This window comes from Euprymna scolopes, chromosome 14, assembly GCF_053919585.1.
Source record: "Euprymna scolopes isolate OS-2025 chromosome 14, ASM5391958v1, whole genome shotgun sequence".
Taxonomy (NCBI): domain Eukaryota; kingdom Metazoa; phylum Mollusca; class Cephalopoda; order Sepiida; family Sepiolidae; genus Euprymna; species Euprymna scolopes.
Window position 1 is genome coordinate 18,199,019 of NC_136495.1, and position 25,379 is coordinate 18,224,397.

At 33.1% G+C, this 25,379-nt stretch overlaps 1 protein-coding gene across 2 annotated transcripts in view; it reads left to right on the forward strand.

Annotated features, from left to right (window-relative positions):
- LOC145292884 (di-N-acetylchitobiase-like) overlaps positions 1-22,821 on the forward strand; it is a 54,689-nt gene extending 31,868 nt beyond the window's left edge. For both annotated transcript variants that reach the window (XM_080139011.1, XM_080139010.1), the window contains exons 3-7: positions 6,816-7,027; positions 11,906-12,077; positions 13,442-13,539; positions 17,809-17,973; positions 22,452-22,821. In XM_080139011.1, the coding sequence (XP_079995137.1) occupies positions 6,816-7,027; positions 11,906-12,077; positions 13,442-13,539; positions 17,809-17,973; positions 22,452-22,649 (845 nt within the window). In that variant the 3' untranslated portion in view covers positions 22,650-22,821. The remainder of the gene's footprint in view (positions 1-6,815; positions 7,028-11,905; positions 12,078-13,441; positions 13,540-17,808; positions 17,974-22,451) is intronic.
- Positions 22,822-25,379: the final 2,558 nt, after the last annotated feature.

Sequence of the window (25,379 nt, forward strand, 5' to 3'; positions counted from 1 at the left end):
TCAGACAATGCTCACTATCCACTGCGCTATAGGCTCTGAAAGGCAATCAAGGTTGGATTTTTTTGTCTTATACATCCAAGTTTTTGTTCTTATTTATTTGCGGACTGTTATCTTCATCTTCATAATTGTTGTTTTTGTTCTTAGAAACCAGTGTTTACTTTGGCTGTATTGATCTCTCAGAGATTGACCATCAGCATTGTGCCACTATAATGAGTATTGATGAGTTTCCAAAATTCAAACCTCAAAATGGTTCATCACAAAACAAGAACCAGCAGAACAACCACCATCACGAAACTGGCCAAACATTTTGGACAAGATTGTCTTACTAATAAGACAGAATTGGATAACAAGTCTGCTGTGGAAATAGTCCAAAAGAGTTGCTAAAAATACACTAAAAGCATCCATTGCAAAAAAAAACTGGAAGAAACAAAACAATGCGGCAAATATTTTTCTGGGTGAATTCACTCAGAACTATATAGATGAAGAAGACTCTCTAGACTGGCTTAAAAGAGGATCGCTCCACTGTGATCAGGGGAGGATTATACTTGCTGCCCAAGATCAATACTTTTAAAAAATAAGTGGTTTCAGCAATGACAACAAGTGCAGGTTCTATCACACAGAAGTGGAAAGTGTAAGTCACCTGTCCCTAATGATGAGGACTTAAACAGAACTGGGAGGGAAAGCTTGATAAAATACCAAGGTCTTATGTACAACATAAAAAGAAATTGGAATCTTAGGAAGATTTCCATCATTCCAGTAATTATAGGAGCAACCGAATTCATGAAAAAAATTTCAAAAACTACTTGGCAAATATAACTGGTGAACCAAATGCAAGAGAAATACAAACAATTGCACATCAAAGGACAGTTAGAATCTTAAAAAGATCTCTCGGTTGGAATGAATGAGATAACTGGTGAATGTCTTGCATCCAGTAGAATACTCCATCCACAGCTAAAACAAAAAGAAAAAAGAAAGAAATGAAATAATTTAATATTTTTAATGTTTTTTTTTTAATGAGATTTAATTGAATTAACACCTCTGCTGCTAGCTATAGCTCTATTAAATTTATTGTTATTGCCAAACTATTTTTCTGCAATTTCCAGAGAATAAAGTTAACAAATAATGTACATAAAATATGGAAAATTTATTAAATTTGTTTCATTTTTTAAAGGAATTGTCACAAGCCATTTTTACATTTTTTTGTCAGTTTTTATCAGTTTGTCTATTTTTTGTAACAAAAATAACTCAAATCGGCTTTTATTTATAGTGAATCATTCAATTTATATATGTATTCGCTAGAAAAAAACAAAATACATGACAGGGGACAAATACAAGATAACTCATAAACATACTATTCAATATGTGTTACTTTGAGATGCCAGTTCAAGTTAAAGACAGTTATCGTACGTGCTGAGCGCACATTGACTAATAGGAAAAGAATTTTGTTACTACAAGTTTACTCGTAGTAACGAAAAATATATAAAATCTTGCCGTTTCTTTTTTATCTAGTGATATCAGCTCACACCCTCCTTCCAATAATCAACCTTAGTCATGATTTACCATAAATTACACATCAAGATCATATTTTTTGGGTAAGGAACAATTATGTTGGTACGTTTTAAATTGACACAAAATAATTAACGGTCATCATAATGGTTTTTATGATCCCTCCAAACCATTAAAATGCCAAAATGTTAAATTTTTCCCTAAACTATCTCAGTCTTCACTATCTTCATCCATGTTTGCAAACTTTGCATACAAGTGCAAATGTTTGGTCTGGTTTTCACGCATCACTTCAAAATATGCAAAATAAAATGGTTTTACTAAATCATCCGAAGATGATATGTATGAAGAAAGATATTTCTTTTTTCATTAAATGATACACGTTTATCGTATTAAAATTTAAAAAAAAAAAAAAAAAATTGATTTTGGCCTCGATAATATGAGATATATCTTCTTTATGCAGAAAGATTATGTTGTATACGACACAATAAATGGTTGACCATGGTTGAATTTGAGAATTTTATTATTTAATTGGACAACTCAACAAAAATTTATTAAAATTGGACTTTAAAAAACGACCATGTTGTAGTCAGCTGGGAAGCAGCCCTGTAGTATTGCATTCCACTTGACTAATAAACCATAGTTGTATACGGCATAATCATGTTCACACATAATTTCTCATCAAATCACTGAAGTTAAGCAACGTTGAGCCTGGCTAGTATCAGATGAGTGACCATTTGGGAATTGGAGCTGCTTTATGTGCTCTCCGCTTATCTCAGCATTGTTTCCAGTCATCCTGAACCTCCACTTGCAAATAGTATCTAATAACATTGACTTGGGAGAGATGTGATTGGAGATTGTGCAACTCTTGCCACAAAAATTATATAGGTACCCTTACAGTGGATATCCATAGTCTGTCAAGATTGAAGGAAGGTATCATACCTATTTACCATGTAGGAATTTTTTTTTTTTTTTCAGTGAATGATACACGTTTATGGTATAAAAATTTTTTTTTTTTTAAATTGGGCCCTTAAATGACAAACTTACAGTATCATTTATGGGAGCTGAAAATGTGCTTGCAACAGACAGTATATAACTCATTCGTTGCATGTTTAAGATGTTTGGACTAGACAGTATTTATCGCTTATAAGTAACGTTTATAAAATAATCTAGAAACACATGAGCATGTTTGATAAATGAACTACATATTCTGAGCATCATAACAATAGCAATAACAATGATAGCATCTTTGATGAATATGGAAAAATGTGAAATGGCAAAGAAGACAGATCCACACCGAACGTGAAACTGATCACCATGTTCATATCATATGAATTTGAAGATTCTATTGTTGGCATTTGTTTCCCCAATATTTTTCTAATCAGAATTCCTTTTAGAGAGAGATTATGAGAGAGACTATGTGAAGGTTGCAAAGGTCCTAAGTGAAATTAGTTTTTTGGGAATGAACTGGATTCGAACTTGTGACATCCAAGTTGTCGATTTGTGCCGCTAACCACTTTGACCACCATTCGCCTCCCTTTTACTAAATAATAAATTTTCATTTTGTTTTCCATCAAAATTCACAACAAATATAACAGAACACATCCAGGTTATTCAGTCATTTCCGGTTTGATGTCTACATATTCATTATACAACTTCCAGAATAAGAATTGTCAGGTCACTTGCAAGTAACAAATTAAAGAATTAAATATTAAATAAACTTTCACCAGTTGAGATTTTAAAGGAAATGTACATCAAGCTAAAAGAATGGTATTAACTAGATGTCTTTTCTTTGCATAACAGCAAATGGTATAATCATGTTGACACATCGGTTCTAGTTAGATCACCAAAGTTAAGCAACTTTGAGCCTGGTCAGTACTAAATGGGTGACCATTTGGGAATACTAGGTGCTTATCTTGGCATCATTTCCAGTCATCCTGGACTTCGCCTTGCCACTGGAATAAAGCAGTGCTTACTCAAGGAAAGTGTGGTTGGGGATTACACAACCCTTGCTACATAAGTACACCTGCAAGCACCCTTACAGAGGGCATCCATCATCTCCCCAGACTGAATGGAGACCATGACATAACAGCAACGATATCAAATGGAAAAAAGTGTCTCAAATGCTAAAATTTTTACAGTGTTGTTGGATTGAGTTACAGCCAATTTGCATAGGGTTTTGGATGAAGGAAAACTTGCTCTCAAATTAATCTCCAGAATTGATGGGATCTGATAAAGAGTCTTGGTTATTTCACTTTAAATTGGAAAAGAGGAAATGTTCATCTGATAATGAAGAGAGAGTCTGGTTAATTTCACTTTTTTCCTAATACTCGAGAAATAAGAATTGTTGATGCCATGAAAAAAGATTGGCATTTATCAAAACATGTTGTGTCAATAGAGTTTTCACAATGGCTGCAGTGGTTGAGAAGAAAGTCCTTGAGGGATTTTTAATTTTGATTTCAAATGATGTATTTTTGTTTCAATACCTTTAATTTATATGTCATTTCAAAGAGCGTTTTTCACGCCATCGAATCGTTTAAATTACAATCGTTTTAAACAATCATGTCTTCTTTTTAGAATGTTGAATACAAGATGGAAAAAAGCAAATTCGCAAAATTTTCTTATTTCAATTCAAGCTAGGCCAAAAAGCTGCTGAAACAGCTCTCGATATCAACGAATCGTTTGGTGCAGGAACTACTACTGAACGCACAGACACAATGGTGGTTTAGGAAATTTCGTGGCAGTGATGAGTCTTGAAGATGATGAGCATAGTGGTCGGCCATTGGATATTGACAATGATCAATTAAAAGCCTTAGTCGAAGCCAATCATGCACAACTATTCGAGAACTCGCTTCTGAAGTAGACATAACGTATACAACAATTTCCAACCAATTGAGAGAGATTGGAAAGGCAAAAAACTTGATGAATGGGTGCATCACGAATTGAATGACAACCAAAAGAAAATGCTGTTATGAAGTGTCATCTTCTTTTATGCAACAAGAACGACCCATTTCTTAACAAGGTTGTTACTTGCAATGAAAAGTGGGTTCTGTACGACAACCATTGATACTCCATTCAGTGATTAAATGCCGACAAAGCTCCATGACATTTCCCAAAACCAGAATTGCATTAAAATAAGGTCATACTGACTGTTTTGTGGTCTGCAACTGGTCGCATCCATTAGTTTTTTGAATGCAGGCAAAACTATTATGACGGAGAAGTATTGTCAACAAATGGATGAAATGCATCAGAAACTTCAACAACAACACCCAATATTAGTCAACAAAAAAGAAACGATTTTCCTCCATGACAATACCCGACCACACATTGCTAAAAATCACATTTAATGAAAACATGACTTGTCAGATCAAACCGTTTTCAAATTTTCCTCTTTCTGTGTGACCGTAAACCTTTATTTAAAATTGAATTGTACAAACTATATTTTCACTGAGCATTTTAAGTTATCATAAAAAAATAAATTTTAAAACTTTGCTTCAAAGTACAACATTCATTTTATTAGAAATGACGTCATAGCTATATAAACATTCATCAATAAATTTAATATGCAAATTCCTATATTTATTAAGCATAACTGCGTTTTGAACAGTTTATTGTAAGGGAGATAACTTATACAATGAAAAACATTTTTCTAATTCTAGCAAGCAATAATAACACACAAACAATATTAACAAACAAAAGTTTGAGAAACAATATTAATATTGTTCTTGAATACAAAGAATGATACGAGAAAATAATTGAACATTTTTGCATTTAAAGTTTTTCTGTTTTTGTTTTTGAAGTGTTTGGCTTGGCACAAGGGGAGACAATCTTTTTTTACAAACACTTTTTTCATTAAAATCTCCAAACTAATTAAGACAGTCAGTTTAGGCTATTTTGAAATGTATGAAAATGTGAAGTTATGACCCCAACACTATGTGCTGTGGCTTTCTTATCCATCTTCTCTTCTCGTTCTGGTTGTGTTGTCTTCTCACATATTGGTGATTGCCGAGAACACATACAGTGGCTTACATGTATAAAAATCAAATATAAAACTTACAAAAGAAAACATAGACTCTGTCAAATTCTGTAGATATCAGTTGTACTCTAAATGTGTGTGTGTGTGTGTGTGTGTGTGTGTGTGATACCATCATGGAAAATGACCCTCTAAACACTAATGTTCATATCTTAGTTATCTGTCGAGGCCAACACTGTCAGTCAGCCAAAGTCAAACCATCTTGGGTTTGCAAAAGCTGTCCTCATCTGCGCCAAGCCACAACCTATCGTCTACTGTAAACTGCTGCCAACTGTAAAGTCAAGGCTGTCTGTTAAACTCACTCCTAAACTGTAAACAAATTCTAAGTATATTAATCTCCAACTCTTTTTTTTTTTTTTGTTTCCCTAGTCACTACTATTTATTGATTAACAATCCTATTTGTGTTTGCCTTTGTGTGTCTTGTTTTTCTACTAACCTCACTTCTTATACTTTTGTTTTGTTGACCGTTTCCTTTTTTGTTATAGTTTTTTTCTCTTTTTTAAATCACTTTGTAACAGGGGGAGCATTTACAGTACATAAAAAAAATCATTACTTGAAAATGTGTGATTTTTTTTTTTTTAAATTTTGAAATAAATGTAGATATTAATTATTTGAAAATATGTTCTGTTGAGGGAAGGGACAGTTTGTTTAAGCACCGAAAATTTTTAAATTAATGAAGTTAGTCATTATTTGAACATCTATGATTTTTCTTATTATTAAAAAATAAAATTCGAAAAATAATGTAATTAATCATTATTTGCAAATGCGTTGCTTTTTTGTTTTTGTTTGAGAATGTTTTTTCTTTTTATAAAGAGTTTTTCTAACTTAAGATTTTTAAATATAAAAATCACTAAAGAAAAAAAAAATATGTGAATTCTTTTTTCTATTTTTAGTTTACATGATAAATGAAAATAATAATAATAAATAATAATAAATAAAAATAAAAAAATAATAAAAATAAATAATAATAAATAAAAAATCTTTTTTTCTATTTTTAATTTACATAATAAATGAAAACAATGAACAGTTCATTTACAAAGGATTACATCCATTTCCAGAGAAGATTTTGTTATTCTCTCCACTTGTTCCCAGTCGAACTCTTCAAAAATGAAAACAAAAAAAAGCGAAAATACAGAATTGGCAATAGCTATGACAAAATACATAAAATCGAAATAAGTTATCTCCCTTATTTTATCAGCATTTAACAATGGAAACTTGTATGTATATTAGTAGTGTTTAAGACATTGATTTAATCCTATATTTGTTTTTTCTTTTGCAGTTAATTTTCCAGTCGGACAGTTATTGAACAATACTTACAGGAAACAGTGGATAAAACAGCAATTGTCTGAAGTCGATAAATACTTCTATGATGGAGTTAACTTTGATACAGAAGATGCTTTGCCCCTGACGCGAAGGGACCTCAGGGACGCTCTCACATCATTGGTTAATGAGACTTACCAGATTCTTAAAGGCAAAAACCCAAACTATCAAGTAAGTTTCACGATTTAATTCTTTATCTGTGTAACATTTTAAACTTTACACAAAACATTTTGCACATGTGCATTTTCTTCAACAAGCAGTTTAGCAAACAAAACAGTCCTTTTTGCATACATCTGTGATTGCCGGTCTTCATTCTCAGATTTTTGCTTTTCTATGCATGGGCTATTGATTCTATCATGGTTGTTGATCTTCTGTTTAGCTTAAAACGAATCTATACATGTATAAAAACACAATGGAGACTGCTGGCTTTCAAAGGTTTTATTTAAAGAGATCTTGCTTATGGGAGGAGAGACCAATATCTAATTCTAACTACTTCTTTACTTGTTTTTCTAACTTAGTTTTAAGATGCCGACATATGGGCACAGTTTTGAGATTGAGGCAACATTTGCTTAGATTTCTACATTGTTGGACACATCTTGTCTGTCCTGCTTCTCGATTCGAACTGACTTTTAAAAATCCTTTCGTTTCTCTCCTCGAAGGCGTGATGTCATCACCTCCTATATTTCGACACCTGCATTTCTAGCATGTTTTGTTTAGGGAGCTAATCTTTAACCATCTGCTTCAATCATATCACCTGCAACTGGGTCTATTTTTATTTCGTTATCCTCACATTTACTATGCAACCCTTGCTGAAATTTATACTAGTTATCATGATTTCTACTTACTAGCATAGGGTTCCAATATATAACTATGCTACATTTTTTTGTCTATTTTTTTCCTTCCTCTCATTTGGCTACACTGCTCAACAACAAATTGTATGAGTATTCATTTTTAACTTGAACTGGCTTAATTTTTAGAATGTTTGTATCCATTTGTCAATAGCTGAGACGGTAATGATGAAAGCTGAAGCACTTAATAATGACTACGGCTGGAGCATCAAATGTTTTTATTTTGATTCCAGCTGATGGCACCAAAGTCATTTTTTTTTTTTAATGCTTGAAATCGTTACTATATACATTGGGTACAATATAATAACAATTAATACAGAATTTTCTCTATGATAATAAAAAATCATATTTAATTGTATTTTATGACCGTGTAATGCCGGGCGTCCTGCTAGTATGACTACATTTATGTCTGGTCTTTTGTCTACTATACTTTGATTAACAATACTATTTCAGTTGCTTTTTGTGTACATTGGTGAACAACTTCTTATACCTTTGTTCTGCTGATAAACTTATTTCTTTTTTTTACTTTGTAACAATTTAGGAGAGGGGGATGTTGGTAATATCACACAACATCTGTACACGTTTTGTTATCTTAGGTGCACACTTGTATCTCTGATTGATATTTTGAAATTTTTTAGCTAAGGATTGATGATTAACATTATTTGGACTATTCGGACTACTAGTCGCATCTTGGGTGTGATTCTCACAAAACCACGCACACATGTATGTATAATATAGTAATAAGTAGTAAGATTACACATCTAAAACAAGACTAGGCTTAAAGCTTTTAAATTTCTACTAAAATTATCTACAAGGACCCATGGCACAACGGATAAAAGTGCTATGTTAATTAGTGCAAAGTGACAGTCTTCAGGAAGTTGGAGGATACTAGAAATACAATTACAAAGTACTTAAGATTTCTACCTGGCCATGGCTGACAGAACGAAAGCAAGCTACACGCATTCCAAATTCTATACAGATTACCAAATTCAAGAAAATGTTCTTGAAGAAGGTTGGAGGTTACATAAATATAAATATTGTGAGATGAGAACAGTAATTTGAATAATCCAAATAATACGTATCCTCGCATTGAATGATCATATCTTGTCCAAGCATTTTTATAAAAGTCAAGAGTTTGAAATAATACTTTAATTGCTAAATGCACAGATTGATTGGATGTATCTTAAAAATTTCTGTTTTTGTAATGCTGACCATGCCTGGAAATAATCCGGTGTTCGTGAGAATGTAAGTTTATAATAATAAGGCAGATGTGACGTTAATATGACATGCTTAAATTTGCATTTTCTTTGCTTAGTGTACGAATTGAACAGATGCATTTTGATTTTCATAACTAAACTAGACGCACCCATGACCTGTTGCATAACTATGTTTGCTTCATTATTACTATTGTTTATTATTGGTCCCCCGATTTATTGGAGAGGGACCTATGTTTTCGGTGGCATGCGTCTGTGCGTCCATTAGATTGCCAGATAACCATCCATTAGTTTTTCCTGAAATTTTGCCACAAATTGTATTTAATTAAATAGATGTGCACAGTAAAAAACAATTTTTGCAAAAATTCCTGTTGTGTCCCCAGGGGCTTAAAAGAGGTCAGAAATGCCCCAAAATGGCGTTTTGCCCCATAACTTTTGATCCATCCATTAGATTTTTCTAAAACTTGGCCAAAATGTGGAGCCCATTGTTCTTAATATAAATTCAGTATGGGTGACCTTGGCAAAATTCTGGTTCGCATCCTTCTGGGACTTTTAGGGCTAAAAAAACATACCTTTTTGTTGGAGCTCTTTTTTCATATTACTCAAAAACTTGATATTTATGTCTATATAGTGGTTTTCCATGGAATTCAAATATACATGTCTTAAGGCTTGAAACTGCACCGTTTGTCCATTTTCACTGGGATTCGGCATTCCCAGGAGTTCAAAAGGGGGTCACAAATGCCCCAAATTGCAAAAAATGACACTTTTTAACCCATAACTTTTGCTCCATCCATTAGATTTTTCTGAAAATTGGCGAAAATGTGAAGGCTTCTCACATTCATCATTTCTTCACTATTTTTGTGGAGTCCTCTCACATGCAGCACCAAAGAGGGACCATGCACACGCGACTTGTTCTTATATAGAATTAAATAAATTTATTCTTTTGCTAACTAATTTACATGTGTGCTTGTCGGGGTGCACATATGTGAGTAAGATTTTCATTTTTAAATTGATACTTATGAATACCTGTTCTTTTTTTTTAATGTCTTTTTAGCTGATTTCTTTTCACAGGAGATTATATTATTCATAGACTGTTTTCCCATTTAAAATGGGCAAAAGTTATAGCCTGTTAACTTAGAATGAGTGATTTGCCAAATTGATGGTTAAATATGGTTAAACTTATGTCCATATTTGCATTAAATATTAATCCGTAACTGTGCATCCAATGGAAACTATAATACTTAGTTTTCTGCAATTTATTGTAACAAAGGTCCGTACAAAATTTCAGTCAGATCGGAACAGTAGTTTCTGAGAAAAGTAAAGTAAATATGGTATTGAGGTGTTAACCCCTAACCCTAACCTCTGCATCAAACGATGCCATAATACTTAGTTTGCTGTACCTTAGCATAACATAGGTCTATACAAAATTTCAGCCAGATTGTTCCAGTAGTTTTTGAAAAATAGTCGAACAGACACAAACAAATATAATATAGGTTACTTCGTCTTTGGAAATTTAAATCTGTTGGAATGCATTCGCTTATATTGTGTACTCAACTTTGATTGTTTGTTTTTTTGGATGGCTTTTCCAATATAATATAAACCTTCATTCCAAATTAGTTTCGATTAATAAATTTTAATTGTTATATTTGATATATTTAAGAGAGCAAATAAAATGCTCTTGAAACTTGGAGGGCAATCACCTAAAGATGGTGTCTCGATAAAAACGTTGGTCCTCATCGGCTCATTGGGTTGTTTTTAGGAATGAAATCAGGCGTATACAAAATATTTGGTGCTTGTGCAGATTTTGAACCGGGCATATTTAAGTATCCACTCGGCTTTGCCCGGAACATGATGTCACCTGCTCAGGTTTGCCTGTAATCTGATGTAAAACGCTGAGCAATGAGCAGATGACTTTTGGATAAATATTGAAAGAGAACAAAAAATAAAAAGAAACTAGATGTTATATGAAAAACATGGACAATGGATTTATTAATGTTAGACAAACAACTGCAGGCACCTGAAGTAGTTTTTGTGTCCAAATAAGAAAGTAATCAGATCTTAAGAATTTCATTACATGCGGTGTTAGATGCATTATTGCAATGAGAAGCTCGAAAAGTGATGGATGTGGCTAGAGGTGCACAAACCTTTTAAAATTTATTTTGACAAAAAGTAAATAAATAAACAAATAAATAAATTAAAAAATTTTAATTTACAAAATAACAACTGAACATTTTTTTGAAAACCCTTTCTTACAATTTCCTTTAAAAAGAAAAAATTTGAACAAAAATAAACTCGAAAATAAAAAAAGATACATAATTTGTTTTGAAAAGAAAATAACAACTTCTGTTGCTAAACATTCAAAAGTTAAAAGGAGGTATCTGAGGCATATTATAAAATTTGTTGGATTGGTAAGTCCCTGGTGTCCTCCTCGAGGTTTTGAATCCATTTTATCTCTCCCCTCCTTATGTGGGGTGGTGTGATTGAGCTTGCTACTGGTAGCCATTGTGTTGGGGTTGACTTCAGACATCCAGAGGTAATATGCATGGGTTCTCAGAAATTTTTTTTTTTAACAATTAAAGCACAGAAGCAAGATTTATATCCGTCATTTGGAGACTGGGGATGTTCCGACAGCAGATAAAGTGTTTTTTCTAGAACATCCCATCTACAGAACACAATACCACAAGGTTGCTTTCCAACTGATGTTTAATGTAAACAAATACTTGTTGAGCCATCCTCTTGAATAATCAATTCTTCAAACTAATTTTCTGATGATCCCACCCATTGTTTCCAGTCCTCTTTTGGTCATGATCATCATCTAAATGCTAATCTCTTTAACCGTTGTCCTCAAATAGCTATCAGGCCTTGATAAGTGATGACCAATCACAAAAAATTCTATGATTTTTTTTTTTTAGTTTTGAAAATTTTTTTTGTTATTTTTATCAATTTAGTTTCTAAATTCTATCATTTTTTCCCTTTTCTTTTCAAAGATAACCTATGATGTTGCGTGGTCACCGCATTGCATCGATGATAGATGTTACGACGTGAAGGCTTTATCGGAGGTGACAGATTTCCTATTTGTGATGGCTTATGATGAGCGTAGTCAAATTTTTGGCCCTTGTATTGCGGGTCCGAATTCTGCTTATAATAATGCTGTCTATGGTAAGTAAATGAATAAAATCTGAGTTGTTTGAGCCATTGGCATCATATTGTTTTTTATTGCCATTTCATGCCAAACAAGGCACAGTGCCAGTTAGTCGTGAGGGACTACTATTTTGAACCAGATTTGCAAGGATACTATTTCTGGAGTTGGGCAACAAGATGTCTGTTCACATTACACTTGAATTTCTTCATGCCAGTACAGTCAAGGAAGCAGGGGCCCAGGAGTGAATTTCAAAGTGCAGCAGTCTGAGGGAAAAAGTTATTCAAGTAGAAGACTTTACAGCATCTAGGGATCTCTACAGTGTAGGGGTGGGATTTTGCTGCTTGTCGGGTTGTTGAGAGAATTGTCTTTGAGAGGGTACTAGTGCTTGGAGTTCGTCAGAGCACTTGCCATTGAAATACTTGTAAAACAGGTACAAGGATGTCACGTTCTGGTGATGGAACAGAGGTTAAAGTTTAGTTGATAGTGATAGTTGGCAATTGTTTTTTTTAACCCTATCTAGGAGCAATGGACTAATGGCAGATGCACCAGCCCAGATATTACATAGAAAGTATACTAAGGTGCATTAAAACTGCACAGACTATTTCCTTAAGTTTTGTAACATAAGTTCCACAAATTTCTAACCGGTAGTTACTGACAGGCCTGCCTGGGAACAAAGTGTAGTATCTGTTCTGATCCTATATTTCATTTTTTCTGTCCTCGTTCAGTAAAATAGAAGTCCGCTTAGAATAAACTTTTAATTTTGTCCCGATTTAGAGTACTTTTTTTTTTTTTTTTTTTTTTTTTTTTAGGGAGCTGAAGTTTCCCAAATTAAAAACTGACCTTATGTTTAACTCTACCTTCATGGAGAAGTAAGTAAAAAGAGACTCTCTCTGTTGCATCTTCGTGCTCGTTTTACAAGTACTTCAATGGAATGTGCTCCAACAAACTTGCTCCACTTGTGGCCCTTCATACCTCCAACCAACAGCAAGATCCACTTGCTTCGATTGTGAATCTTGCTCTGATATTTTTCCCCTATTCTCTACAGATTGGTGTGCCTAATGTCAAGGGCAACATTTTCATGAAGTTCCTATCTGCAGAAAACATTACTATAGGACTGCTTTCCTGCAGAATACAACATGCGTGTCATCAATTTGCCAATTTCAACAAGTACTTAACCTTTTTCATAAATAATCAAATTTTATTCATTTCATTCTTCATTTTTCAATATTATTATTTATCATTAAACCGATTATCCACCTAATTTTATTAATACTTATCCTCGATAAGCTTTCGGTCTTGATAAGTGGTGACATTAATAAAAATAAAACTGTATGATGAGAACACTTTTCCATTAATCTTGTTTTTCTCTTTTCTCTGCCAGGTATTAACGAATATTCTACAGAATTAAGAATTCCACGCAGGAAGCTTGTTCTGGGTGTGCCTTGGTATGGATATAGGTATCCGTGTATATCTTTATCTGTAAGTATTATTATGAAGACTTAATTTATCTTCCCTATATATATATATATATATATAACTTTATTCGATTGGCAAAATTTTAGAATAATTATAAAAAAGTGAACCATAGCGGAAATTCAATCGACTAAAATAAGATGGAAAACGGGTGAGGAAAAAAAAAAAAAAATGAGGGAAGTTACATGTAACAAATGTACAGTAAAATAAATAAGTCGATTAAAAACAAGATCGTTAAAATACACCTGAAGCGCTTTTCGTTCAGACTAACTTTTCAAGGGTATAAGTCTGAAAATTATTATTTTTTTTTTTTTTTTTTTAGAATATTTGGTAGTGGAATGGAGTAAACTCCTCTCCGCTCTTACTCCATTCCACTACCAAATATTATAAAAAAATAATAATTTTCAGACTTATACCCTTGAAAAGTTAGTCTGAACGAAAAGCACTTTGGGTGTATTTTAACGATCTTGTTTTTAATCGACTTATTTATTTTATTGAATTGTACATTTGTTACATGTAACTTCCCCCAATTTTTTTTTTTTTTTCCTCACCCGTTTTCCATCTTATTTTAGTCGATTGAATTTCCACTATGGTTCACTTTTTTATAATATATATATATATATATATATATATATGAAAGGAAATGTATAAAAAAGAATACGAAAAGTATAAAAGCTTATAACTTTTCTTTATTCGTTTTCAATTGGTGACGTGCAGGAATACAAAATAATATTATGAAAAAAAATTAAAACTTTTTTTACAGGTACATAATTTTCGACCATTCCTTCAGTCTTCATCGGTGTAGTGAAAGTATATATATATATATATATATATATATATATACACACACACACACACACACATAGCATGGCTCATAAATCACTTTACATTTTAAAATTAAATAACTTTTTTTCTATTAATATATTTTCATTTCTATTTTCAGAATTATAAAATAGAATCTTTTGAAATTTTTAGTATGGAACAAGGAGTGAAGATAATTGAATTTTACTTTGAAGATCTTATATGCGTCATTTCAATATTTGACATCCTCTTAGTAGGCCTGCAATAATGAACTTCGTGACACGTTTTCAAAAGCAGGGCTCTGTAAATATGATAGGTCTAGACATGGACAAGGTCGCACAGTACATACACCTGAAAATACTGAAGATGCAAGGCATAGCATTGAAGAGAACCTAACCACATCAAGGCAGTCTCAAGAATTTGCCATCTCATGGAGTTTTCTACAGCATTTTCAAAGTAGTTTTCACATTTATCCTTACAAGGTTCAATTAGTACAATCTTTACAATCACCAGGCTTTCAGAAACAAAGAAATCACGCAGTTAGGTTTCAGAAATGAAAATAAGTTTATTCGCAAGTTGATCGTGGGAGATGAGGTTCATTTCCATTTTAATAGGTACTAGCCTGGGTGCCCGGCATTGGCCAGGTGTTTGGAGGTGTGTTTTGAGCAAAAAAAAGTGTTAGTAGGCAGGCAGGTTCGAACTCGTACTGCAAAGGAGGAAAAGAATGTGAAACAAAAACAAATAAAAAGAAATAATTAAATGCAGTCATTTAAGAAAGAGTTGTTTCATTTTCAAATTATAAAGTGACCTATATATAAATAGGTCTCCTGTCATTTCAGTTTTTTTTTTCATGAAAAACTACAATAACGGAGAAAAACAAATAGAAAGATTTAGAAAGGTTCAGAAGGTTCCAGAACTTTCAAGAAAGATCAAGAGGGTTGTAGAATATTCTAATACTAGGTGGCACTCTCTATAAAAGAGGACTTCATGCTAACCCGGCAGTTGTTGGTTTGTTGAAATGATAAGTTCAGTCTCAGCTCTGGCATGATTCCATTTAATTAGAGATTTGATGCTTTTTACAAATGTTCAAATAGCTATAAACCCCCACTGTGTAATGTCCACATATATTTTGCAAAATGTAAAAAAATATACTTGGTAGATCTTTCTAAATATTTTTCTCAATCCAACAGAAAGATTCCTCTCTAAAATTTTCTGGTAACAAAAGATAATTTCTTTTGAAATATTTGTCTCATCAAAGAAACCATAAATTAAAAAATGTAAGATTTAACAGTTACGAAGACCAGACGATATTGCTATTTATTAAAAATAAAATTTTTTCAAATTTTTGAATAATAAAATAATCATCTTTGACTGACTAGAACGAGGAGCATCTCTCACTGAAAAATATCCTTTTTGGGATTGCGGAAACTATTTTTGGAACACTTGTTCTCTTCAGACATATGCGGATTTCTGCAGCTTTTTTCCTTTTTCTGTATTAAAGATTATCTATAGTTTTTTGTGATCAAACGATGCTTTTAGTTTTTTAATTAATTACGCCATTGCCACACTGTAGTAAACAAAAGCATGAGATGTCGATAGTCTTCTCTTTGATCTTCATTTTCAATGCTTGAAATACAGGTAAAAATGTAAAAACTTTTCTGCTAAGAGGCTTATTACCCATGGACGTCAACATACTACATGAAATACAGGATTTGAAGAATAGGATTATAAAATGATCTTTAATAAGCCAGAAATATAACATTCAAATGACAGACATTTGGATCAAAGCAATATCTTTTGGGACCATATTCAAATTCCATATAATCTTTCCTGGTGCTACCAGATCAAGAAGTCAATGCTTCTTCATTCAACCCCTACGATTTGAATTTGGCAACCACTAAAACCAAAAAACGGAGTGCCGCCAGATGGACATTGAAAAAAAATATTTTTGTTTGTTTGTCTTTGAAATATGACATAACTTTGGTCATTTGTGTGATAAAATAATGTTTTTATTGGCTTTATTATTACTTTTTTTTTTTTTTTTTAAACAAGAGTCACCACTTATCAAGCTCCAAAGGCCACTTGAGGATAAGGTTAATGAGTGTATGGTAGTCAATGGGAAAATGTCGTAGTAATCGTTAGTAGTGGAAATTTGATAAATTGGATTACTTAAGGGAGGGACTAATCAAGAACTTGTTTACATTGGACTTCTTTTTTTTTTTTTACACGGTGGTCACCACTTATCAAGGCCCGGAAGCCACTCAGGGATAAGGGTTATTGCAAGTACAGTACGTTAGTGTGGAGATTTAATGAAGTGTTTACTTAAGGGGGCGGTACATTAGGAATTTGTTAACATTGGACTTGAAGACATCTAGGTTGTAGTCAGGTGGGAAGCAGGCAGACGGAACAGAGTTCCACAGATCTAAGATTGTAGTCAGCTGGAAAGTAGGCAAACAGGAGAGAGTTCCACGGGTGTGCAGTTCTAAGAAAGAAGCTTTGTTCATGGAATCAGCATTTTAGGTTTAAGCACAGATAAAGAGTGGGGTAAATTATTGATAGTGGTTTCAGCTAGACGAGTGTTTTTTTGTGAAAGTTTGGCAAGGGAGGGACCATAGATTGGAGCTCAGACGAGCACTTGCTGTGAAAATAATGATAAAGCAAAGACAGCCTCACAACATTTCTTCTACAAATTATTGAAATTTGCTAACTCTGTCCATTACTAGAAAATGTAATACTTCTGTGGTTTAAAATATAATTAAATATTACCTACTGTTTACAATGAAAAAAAAACCTGAAGAGTTACCGGTCCTGGATATGACCTTAAACTATATCTGATGGTGAGGCCCCAGCTTGCGGGCTTTGGGGAGTGTGGAGCCACCTTTTAATTGCCATTGCTCCCAGGTTCACTCTGAGACGGAGTTGTAGTACCTGTTAGGGTCTCAACTATGGGTTAAATAGAAACCGACTTGAAAAAAAATATATTCTATTAAAAATATTTTCTTCAAAATCACTGGATTCAGCATTAAATAACCTGAAAAGGGTTGATATGCCGTAAAACAAAAACAACCAACCAGTTACCAGTTTTGCAAGCGTGTGTGGATTGTTTCGTACATTGGATATTTGATTTTCACTCCCAAAACAAATTTTTATTCAGTTAGATTTTTTTTTTTTTTTTTTTTGATGACATTCATTTGCATATGAGAACAACTATTTCAAGAACTGACTGAAGAAGGCAGGCGTTTGAACTTTTTTAACAGCTGAGAGAGAATATTGAAGCTAAGACTTGTTGATGTTAATTGCTGTGTTGTAGAAGAGGAGTTCCATTAATTTTCTTATGGGATTACAATCTCTGCAGATGAAATTTGACTCCAAAAAGTTTAGGATTAAAATAAACCCCCAAATTTTTTTTTCGTTGAAAAGTTTTATAATTTTTAATTATAATAATTTTTATTTTGTTTTAAAACTTTTTTGTAGGGAAGAATTTGTAAGCTTAAAAAAGTTCCTTTCCGAGGGGCCAACTGTAGTGATGCAGCAGGAAAAGAATTTGACATTTCCGTAATTGTCGACGAAATGCTACCAAAATCGAAAACAGGAAAGATGTGGGATGACGATTCCAAGACGCCTTATTTTACGTATCAGGTAAGGATTTTCTGATTATTTATTAATTCTTAAATATGGCTATGTGTTGCATGGTGAGAAATGATATGAATATTTATAGGGTGAATGTGTAATTTGTGCGAGTCTTAAATGTGGATCTGATGACCTTAAAGGAAGATTAAATTTGAACAGTATAAGAAGCATGTACAGCAGGAGACTCTGGATGGTTTGATCACATTGAAAAAAAAATGGATGAAGTGCTTTAATTAGTAAATGAAAAACAGTTGAAATAGTAGTTTCTGTATATCTTGCATCACATTCCCACCTGCCTCCCAGATTATGATAACCAGCGAACCTCATTTCCTCATCTATGCCAAAGTATGATACCTGAGGATTGTGTGATAAATGCACATAATTCACCAAGGAATACTGATCACCTCAAAATAACAAGATACTTTAAAAAAAAATCTCCTGTAGATATTGTCCCAAATAATAGCCCCTTTGTGTCAAAGTCCTTAATTGGAGTGAAAAAGATTTAAAAAAAAGAAGGGCGGGGGGGGGGGGTCGATTGGGTAAGGAAAACATCAGGTGACATAAGGATGGATTTAAAAAAAAAAAAAAATAGGGATAAATAATGACCTGTCAAGAAGTAGGTTAGTTTAGAAGTCAATTTCCAAAAGCCGTCCAACATATGTCAGCATGTGAAACAGACATTAAGCTAATGATTATTTTAAATTTGTAAAAACATTTTCTATACGTACTAACGAGTTACCACTTATCAAAGCTTAAAGGCCACTCGAGGACTAGTGTTAATGAATTTATTGGGTAGATTGTAAGACATCACCATGAGACTTGGTATCAGTAGTTTAAACTGAGTAGAGTCTTTTTATTTAATAAGATTTGTTAACATTGGATTTAAAAACGATCATGTTGTAGTCAGTTGGGAAACAGTCTTGTGGTATTGTGTTACAGCTAAAGAAACTTTGTTCATGAAAGTTCTGTTTACTTTTATGTATACAGAGGAGGAAAGAAATTATTTACAGTGGTTGTGGTTAGACGAGTTTTTGCTGTGAATGTTTTGCAGGCGGTAACCAAAGACGGGTCCATAGATGATGAGTTGAACACCAACCATGAAAATAATGATAAAGTAGAGAAAGACTAGAGAGTGGATGTAGGAAAGAGAAGAGTATTAGGTTTGGAAGTTTGTGTTGTACTCTGTGTTTGTCTTAGCGATCTGCTGAATTTATTGTTTTTTACTATATTAACCTGAAGACCTTTACTTCTATAAGTGCTACTATTTTACATATCATTAATCTAATTTATAAAACTCACTGTTTGTCTGTCTCCATATTTTTAAACTCTATATCTTCTGAAACTAAAAGTTGCAGAGCAGCGCTAGGGGCGTCAAATGATTGGATTTTTTATGGACCTTTTTTTTTTATCGGTCTTTAGCAGGTTAAAATAGTTTTAAGGGGTCAAAATTGAAAAATTTGTTAAACATTTCATGCATTCATCTTATTTTTTATTTTTAATTTCTAATCAGTTCGTATCCGTGTTACGTGGTGCAGTGGTAACATCACCAGCTTTGAATGCTACAGTTTTGCTTTTGGTTTCGATTCTAGCTGATGGCACCCAAATACTTTTTTTTTTACTTTTGAAGTCACAACTCTATAATAATATATACAAAATCTGGACAAATTAAAATATATTTAAGCATATTTTGCGACCAGGAAAAGCCGGGTACCTTCCATCCCCACCCGACTAGTAGTTGTTATAAAAATTGCTTTGCAGTTGGATTTATTCTCTTCTTCCTCCTGAGGAGACAATTTTTTTTTTTTTTTTTTTTTTTTTTTTGAGCCATATTTTCTTTACTGATTTATTCTACTAGTTAATAAAAAAAAAGATAAAGGATTTTGTTGAAATGACATATGAGTAGTGTTATTAGCAGAAAATTATCAAAACTTACTTGAGAGTGGATCATGGATCAGGTGGAGGGTGGTGGTGGTGGTAAACATGCACACTGCTGTATGTTTAGCATTTAATGTGCATAAGTACATGTTTAGTGCTTAATATGCATATGGGAATGTACATATTTAATGTGCATAGATGCATGCTACAGATAGGCCTGCGAATGGAAAAATATTTAGCTTAGAGAGACTACCTAAGAAATTAGCTGACCTTTGAAATAATAAAGTCTTTATTGGATACAAGATTCTGTGTTGCTATTATAGTCCACTTGAGATTTTCCAAAATTAATGTTCATACCTGATGGTGAACCTCATGGTAAGTCAGTGTTTTTTGATGTCCATAGATTAACAGCCAGTAATCATGAATGGTCTCTCAGTGTGATCCAAATGATATATCTTTATATATTCCACCAGGGAAGGGGTCAGTTAGGTTCTTCTTTGTTTTTCACAGATAGATGGGATCTGATCTAATGGATTGTGTTTCTGTTGGAAAATATTTTTGTCTTAATTTACAGGCCTGTTGTTTAGTAGAAGAAAACTAACATCTTTCTAAATCAAACATTCTTCATATTATTTGAATTCCCTGGACTACTGTTTTCATCTTGTCATTTTTCACAACATTTTGGTCGATGTAACCTTCGACCTTCTCCAGGTGTATCTTTTCAAACTTGAGAACCTGCATGAAATTTAATTCATGGGGGTAGCATGTTTTTGTTTGAAACTAGATTTTATTTAGAAGGAGAATCCTTTTGTTAAAGCAGTGGCAATACCTTTAACTCATTGGTTGGCTGTTTATTGTCAGACTGTAGTTGAGCTCTTCCGTCATTGGGGCTCTGGTGTTGCTGGTAGGCTGCTTCCCTCGGCTATAGCTTGGCATCAGGTTTAGAGTAAATCTAAAATCCACTGTGGTAATCTCAGACCACAGCAATTAATAATTAGTGCAAACATCAGAGATCATTTTCTTATAAGCAAAAATAATTATTGCAAAAAATAATTTCAGATACAGTCATGCAAAGAAAAGTTAAATTCGTTTTTTTTTCTCTTGGATTTAAGAACAAACTAATGTTTCAGATGCAGAATTTCAACTTAATTTGATTTTCATTGCAAGGTTCCAAATATGACTTATAGTTGTCTGTCTACTTGGCCAGTCATGGGGAAAAGTCTTTCTTTCCACTTTGCTTTTTCAGAGAGAGATCCAACTTTTTGGGCTGCCGGCCCAAAAGCTAACATGTGCCATGTCGAGGCCAACAATCTCCCTATCTGCTAAAACAATTGGTTTTTATGAAAACCCTAATTTTGCTCCCATCTCTCTGAGATTAGCATTTCCTCCTCTACTCTGTTTCTCTTACGTCTTTTTTTAATTTTTTTCTTAACAAAGATAGTCTTTTATCAGTTCTTTGGCAGTCTTTTTGCTGACATGTGTTTGTAATTCTTTCACTATCAAAATGACTCTCTGCAGATCATGATAAAATAATTCAGTATGACCCTCAGAGGAAGCTACGTCAGAATATGCAGGATGAGGCAAGATTTCCCAACCAAATTCTCCTGAATCTTTTGTCAGTATTGATGAGCGAGGATGAGCATTATTATGATGGAAGATAAATCCCTTTTTCTGATTATTAAAGAAGGTCGTTTTCAGATGAATAAGAATTTATATTATTCGGACTACTGTTCTCATCTTGAGTGTTATTTGCGCAACGTTTTGGTTGATATAACCTCCGACATTGAAGTGTTATTTTGTCGAACTCAGTAAGGAACAGAATTTGAAATTAAACCTCTTTAATACACGTGGGTAGCATACTCTGGTTCCATCAACCATGACTTGGTAGAAGTCCTAAGTAATTTGTAATTGTATTTCTGAGTTGCCTGCACTGAAGATGCAATCTGCAAGGATCCATGGTGCGGTGGATAGAGTATTTGGTAAAATTCAGTCGTAAAAGTAACATTTCTGAAGATTGAAGGTTCAGTCCTCAGTGCAGGCGACCTAAACATACAATTGTGCATTATTAAGGACGTCTATCCAATTATGGATCATGGAACAAAAGCATGTTATCCCCATGGATTAAATAAAGAGTTCTATTCAAAATTCTGTGCAGATTTCTGAGTTTGGCATAAAGATTCCCAAGTTCAACAGAAAGATATTCAAGTTCAACAAAATACACCTGAAGAAGGTTGGAGATAATATCAACCGAAACATGAAAATAACATTCAAAATGAGAAGATTAGTTTGAAGAATCCAAAAAATACAAATAATCAATCCTCATCTAAAAAATTAAGAAACATTTTAATTTTTAATTTTTTTGAATTTTTAATTTTTTTGAATTTTTTATTTTTTGAATTTGAAAATATATTCTTTTCTCTTTAGATCATTATTTATTTTTAAATTTTTTATTTTTTCAAATTTTTTATTTTTTTAAATTTTTTATTTTTTTGAATTTGAAAATATATTCTTTTCTCTTTAGATCATTATTTTTTTTTTTTTTCATTTTTTTCCACATCCAAAGAAATGTCTTTCAATTTTATGCAAATTAATTTCTTTAAATTCTTTTTCAGGAACACAATGGTTCTGTCTTCCAAGTTTGGTTTGATGACCAAAAAAGTCTTGAGAAAAAATACAATCTTGCAAGACAGCTACATCTTCGAGGAGTAGGAATGTGGAATGTAGACTGTGTCCGATATGATGATAGCGAACATTCTACAAAACTGCGAGAGATGATGTGGGATATCTTACCAACATACTATCTGAACTAAATTAGACGTTTTTGAGTTTAGTATTATAAAAATCAAGAACGCAATTAAAATTGCAAAATATATTTTTTTAAAGTCTAATTACTTTGAACAATGTTTTCTTTTTTCAAATGTTATAATGTTTTTATTTTTATGTTTAAACGATATTTTTCCATGTTAAAAGATTTTAAAGAAATTTTGTTTTTTGTTTGTTTTTATCAAAAATATAATTTTTGGAAAATTGACGTATCAAATCTTTGCGATTCTATTCTATATCCAAGCAGATTTATTTGGCATAAAATAGCAACGTGCAACAAGCCATGTAAAAGGACAGGTAGGAGATGTTTGTACCCACATACAATCTGGATGTTTGTCTTAGGCTGTTTTATACCTGGGTATGATAATCATTGTCATGATATCTTCATTGTCAAGACTTCTTTCAACAAGTTTTTCCATCAAGCAGAAATTCACAATTCACCTATGCATGGAATAATGTTGCCACATCGAAGCTGTTGCATCTATCACTAGTCTCTCACTTATTTAAACGGTCCAAAAAAGGGTCTCAGATCTAATAGGTTCTGCCCTATCGTCCAAGCTCCAACCTCTGCCCAACAATTGAAATGTTGCATCCCTGTTCCTATTTTACAAGTACATACTCTGATGAATTCATAGCACTTGTGCCCCCTTTAACATACTTCTGACTAAACCAACAAGCAGTAAAATCCCACCCCTTCACTGTTGAAGTTCCTATATACCAGAAAACCTAAGTTTCTTCCCTTGGACTACTAGACTTTGAAATTCCATCCCTGTTCCCTGCTTCCCTGATTGTACTAACATGCAGAAGGTTTAATGTGCACGGACATATTGCTGCTCAACTCCCCACAGTCCTCTGTTAGACAGGATCCCAAGTAGTAGCTGCTTATATTCCAAGTGGCAATATGCCTTGTTTGGGGTGAAAAAGAGTAAAAAAAAAAATGTGAACAGAGAATTCTATTGAACTGAAAGTGACCCTGGTATATCTTTTGTGGGTGCCCTTCGAGATCACAACTTGGCACTCAGGTGAAAAACTCCCCAGTATTTGTTTTAGAATCAGACAAATTCCTGTATGTCATTCATTCAAAATAGACTTCGTAGCCTCGTAGGAGATGTCCTTTTCTCTTCCTTGCAACCTCTATCTCACAGAAGAGATGTTGCGAGTTTGTCTGATGTATCATTATTTTCATGGAAAGTGTTCGACTAAGCTTCAATCTATGGTCCCCCCTCGCCAAACTTTCACAAGAAACACTCGTCTAGCTGTAAACGCTATCAATAATTCCCCCCACTCTTTATCTGTGCCTAAACCTAAACGTAGATTCCATGAACAAAGCTTCTTTTTTAGAACTGCACGCCTGTGGAATTTTCTTCCGTTTTCCTGCTTTCTGGCTGACTACAATATGGTTGTCTTTAAGTCTAACGTAAATAAGTTCTTGATGAGCCGTTCCATATAAGTTATCAAATTTACCAAATTTTCATTACTAATGATTACTATATTGTCCAATTTCTAATGTACACTCTTTAACCCTTACCCTTGAGTGGCCTCTTGGCCTTGATAATGTGGTGATGCCTATGTAAAAAAAAAAAAAAAAAAAAAAAAAGAGCGGGAAGAAGTTGGAGATAACCGAAACAAAAAACTCAAACACAGAATCCTATGACCATTCTGATTTCCAACCGTTGCACAGGCTTCAAGTGTATGATACATTTTTTTTTTATTTGGACTACTGTGTTCATTTTGTTCACAAGAATCTATAGAATAACAGATAAAGTACTTGGTAAACTTCATTTGCAAGTGACACTCTTCTGAAGGTGGAAGGTTCAATCCTCAGTGCGGGCGATATGAAAAATGCAAATTATTTTTTTTATTTTTTTTATTTATTTATTTTTTTTAAACTTCTACCCAGTCATGGCTGATGGAACAAGAGCATGCTACCTCCGTTGACTAAATAAAGAGTTCCATTTGAAATCTTCTGTAGATTCCAGAGTTTGACAGGAAGATTCTAAAGTTTGACAAGATCATCTGAAGAAGGTCACTAAGATGTTGTGAAAAATAAGACTGAAGATGAGAACAATAGTTCATATAATCCAACTAATATGAATTATTAATCCTCATCTAAAAAATTTAGAAATCTGATACGTTTTTGAAGATTTGTTGCTTGAATGGCATACGAGGTGCCTTTAATCAGTTTCCAAACTTTTTCTGTATATGCACTTTTATTGATAGTACACACATAAAACTCTAGTTCCCTTTATCCGACTGCAATAGTACCGTTCCAACAACTTCTGGAAGGTCACATCGAAGTCCTGTTATTTCATACATCAAGGTGTAGTTCCAGTGAGGTATATTTCACGATGTGTTTCATAATTTGTCTTTCATTGTACTTGCATTAGTTCTAAATTTGAAAGACAACCTCTTTTGGGAATAAGTTTTGCTTCGTCCGCAATTCTTTGTTCTGTATTATTTTTTTTTAAAAGATATTAAGATGAATCATTAATGTCCACGAATATTTAAAACTTCATGAACTTAAGATAAAAAAAAAATCCATCTTAGATTTATGTTGTTTGAAAATACAGACTGACATTTTTCATCTGCGCTGTGTGTCTGGAAGGGAAATATTCGTCACTAATTATCGTAGTGTTTATTTTTGCATATAAATCATTTTAGCGCTAAAAAAATTCTTACATAATGTTTTAATTATATTTTATATGAATTATTATATT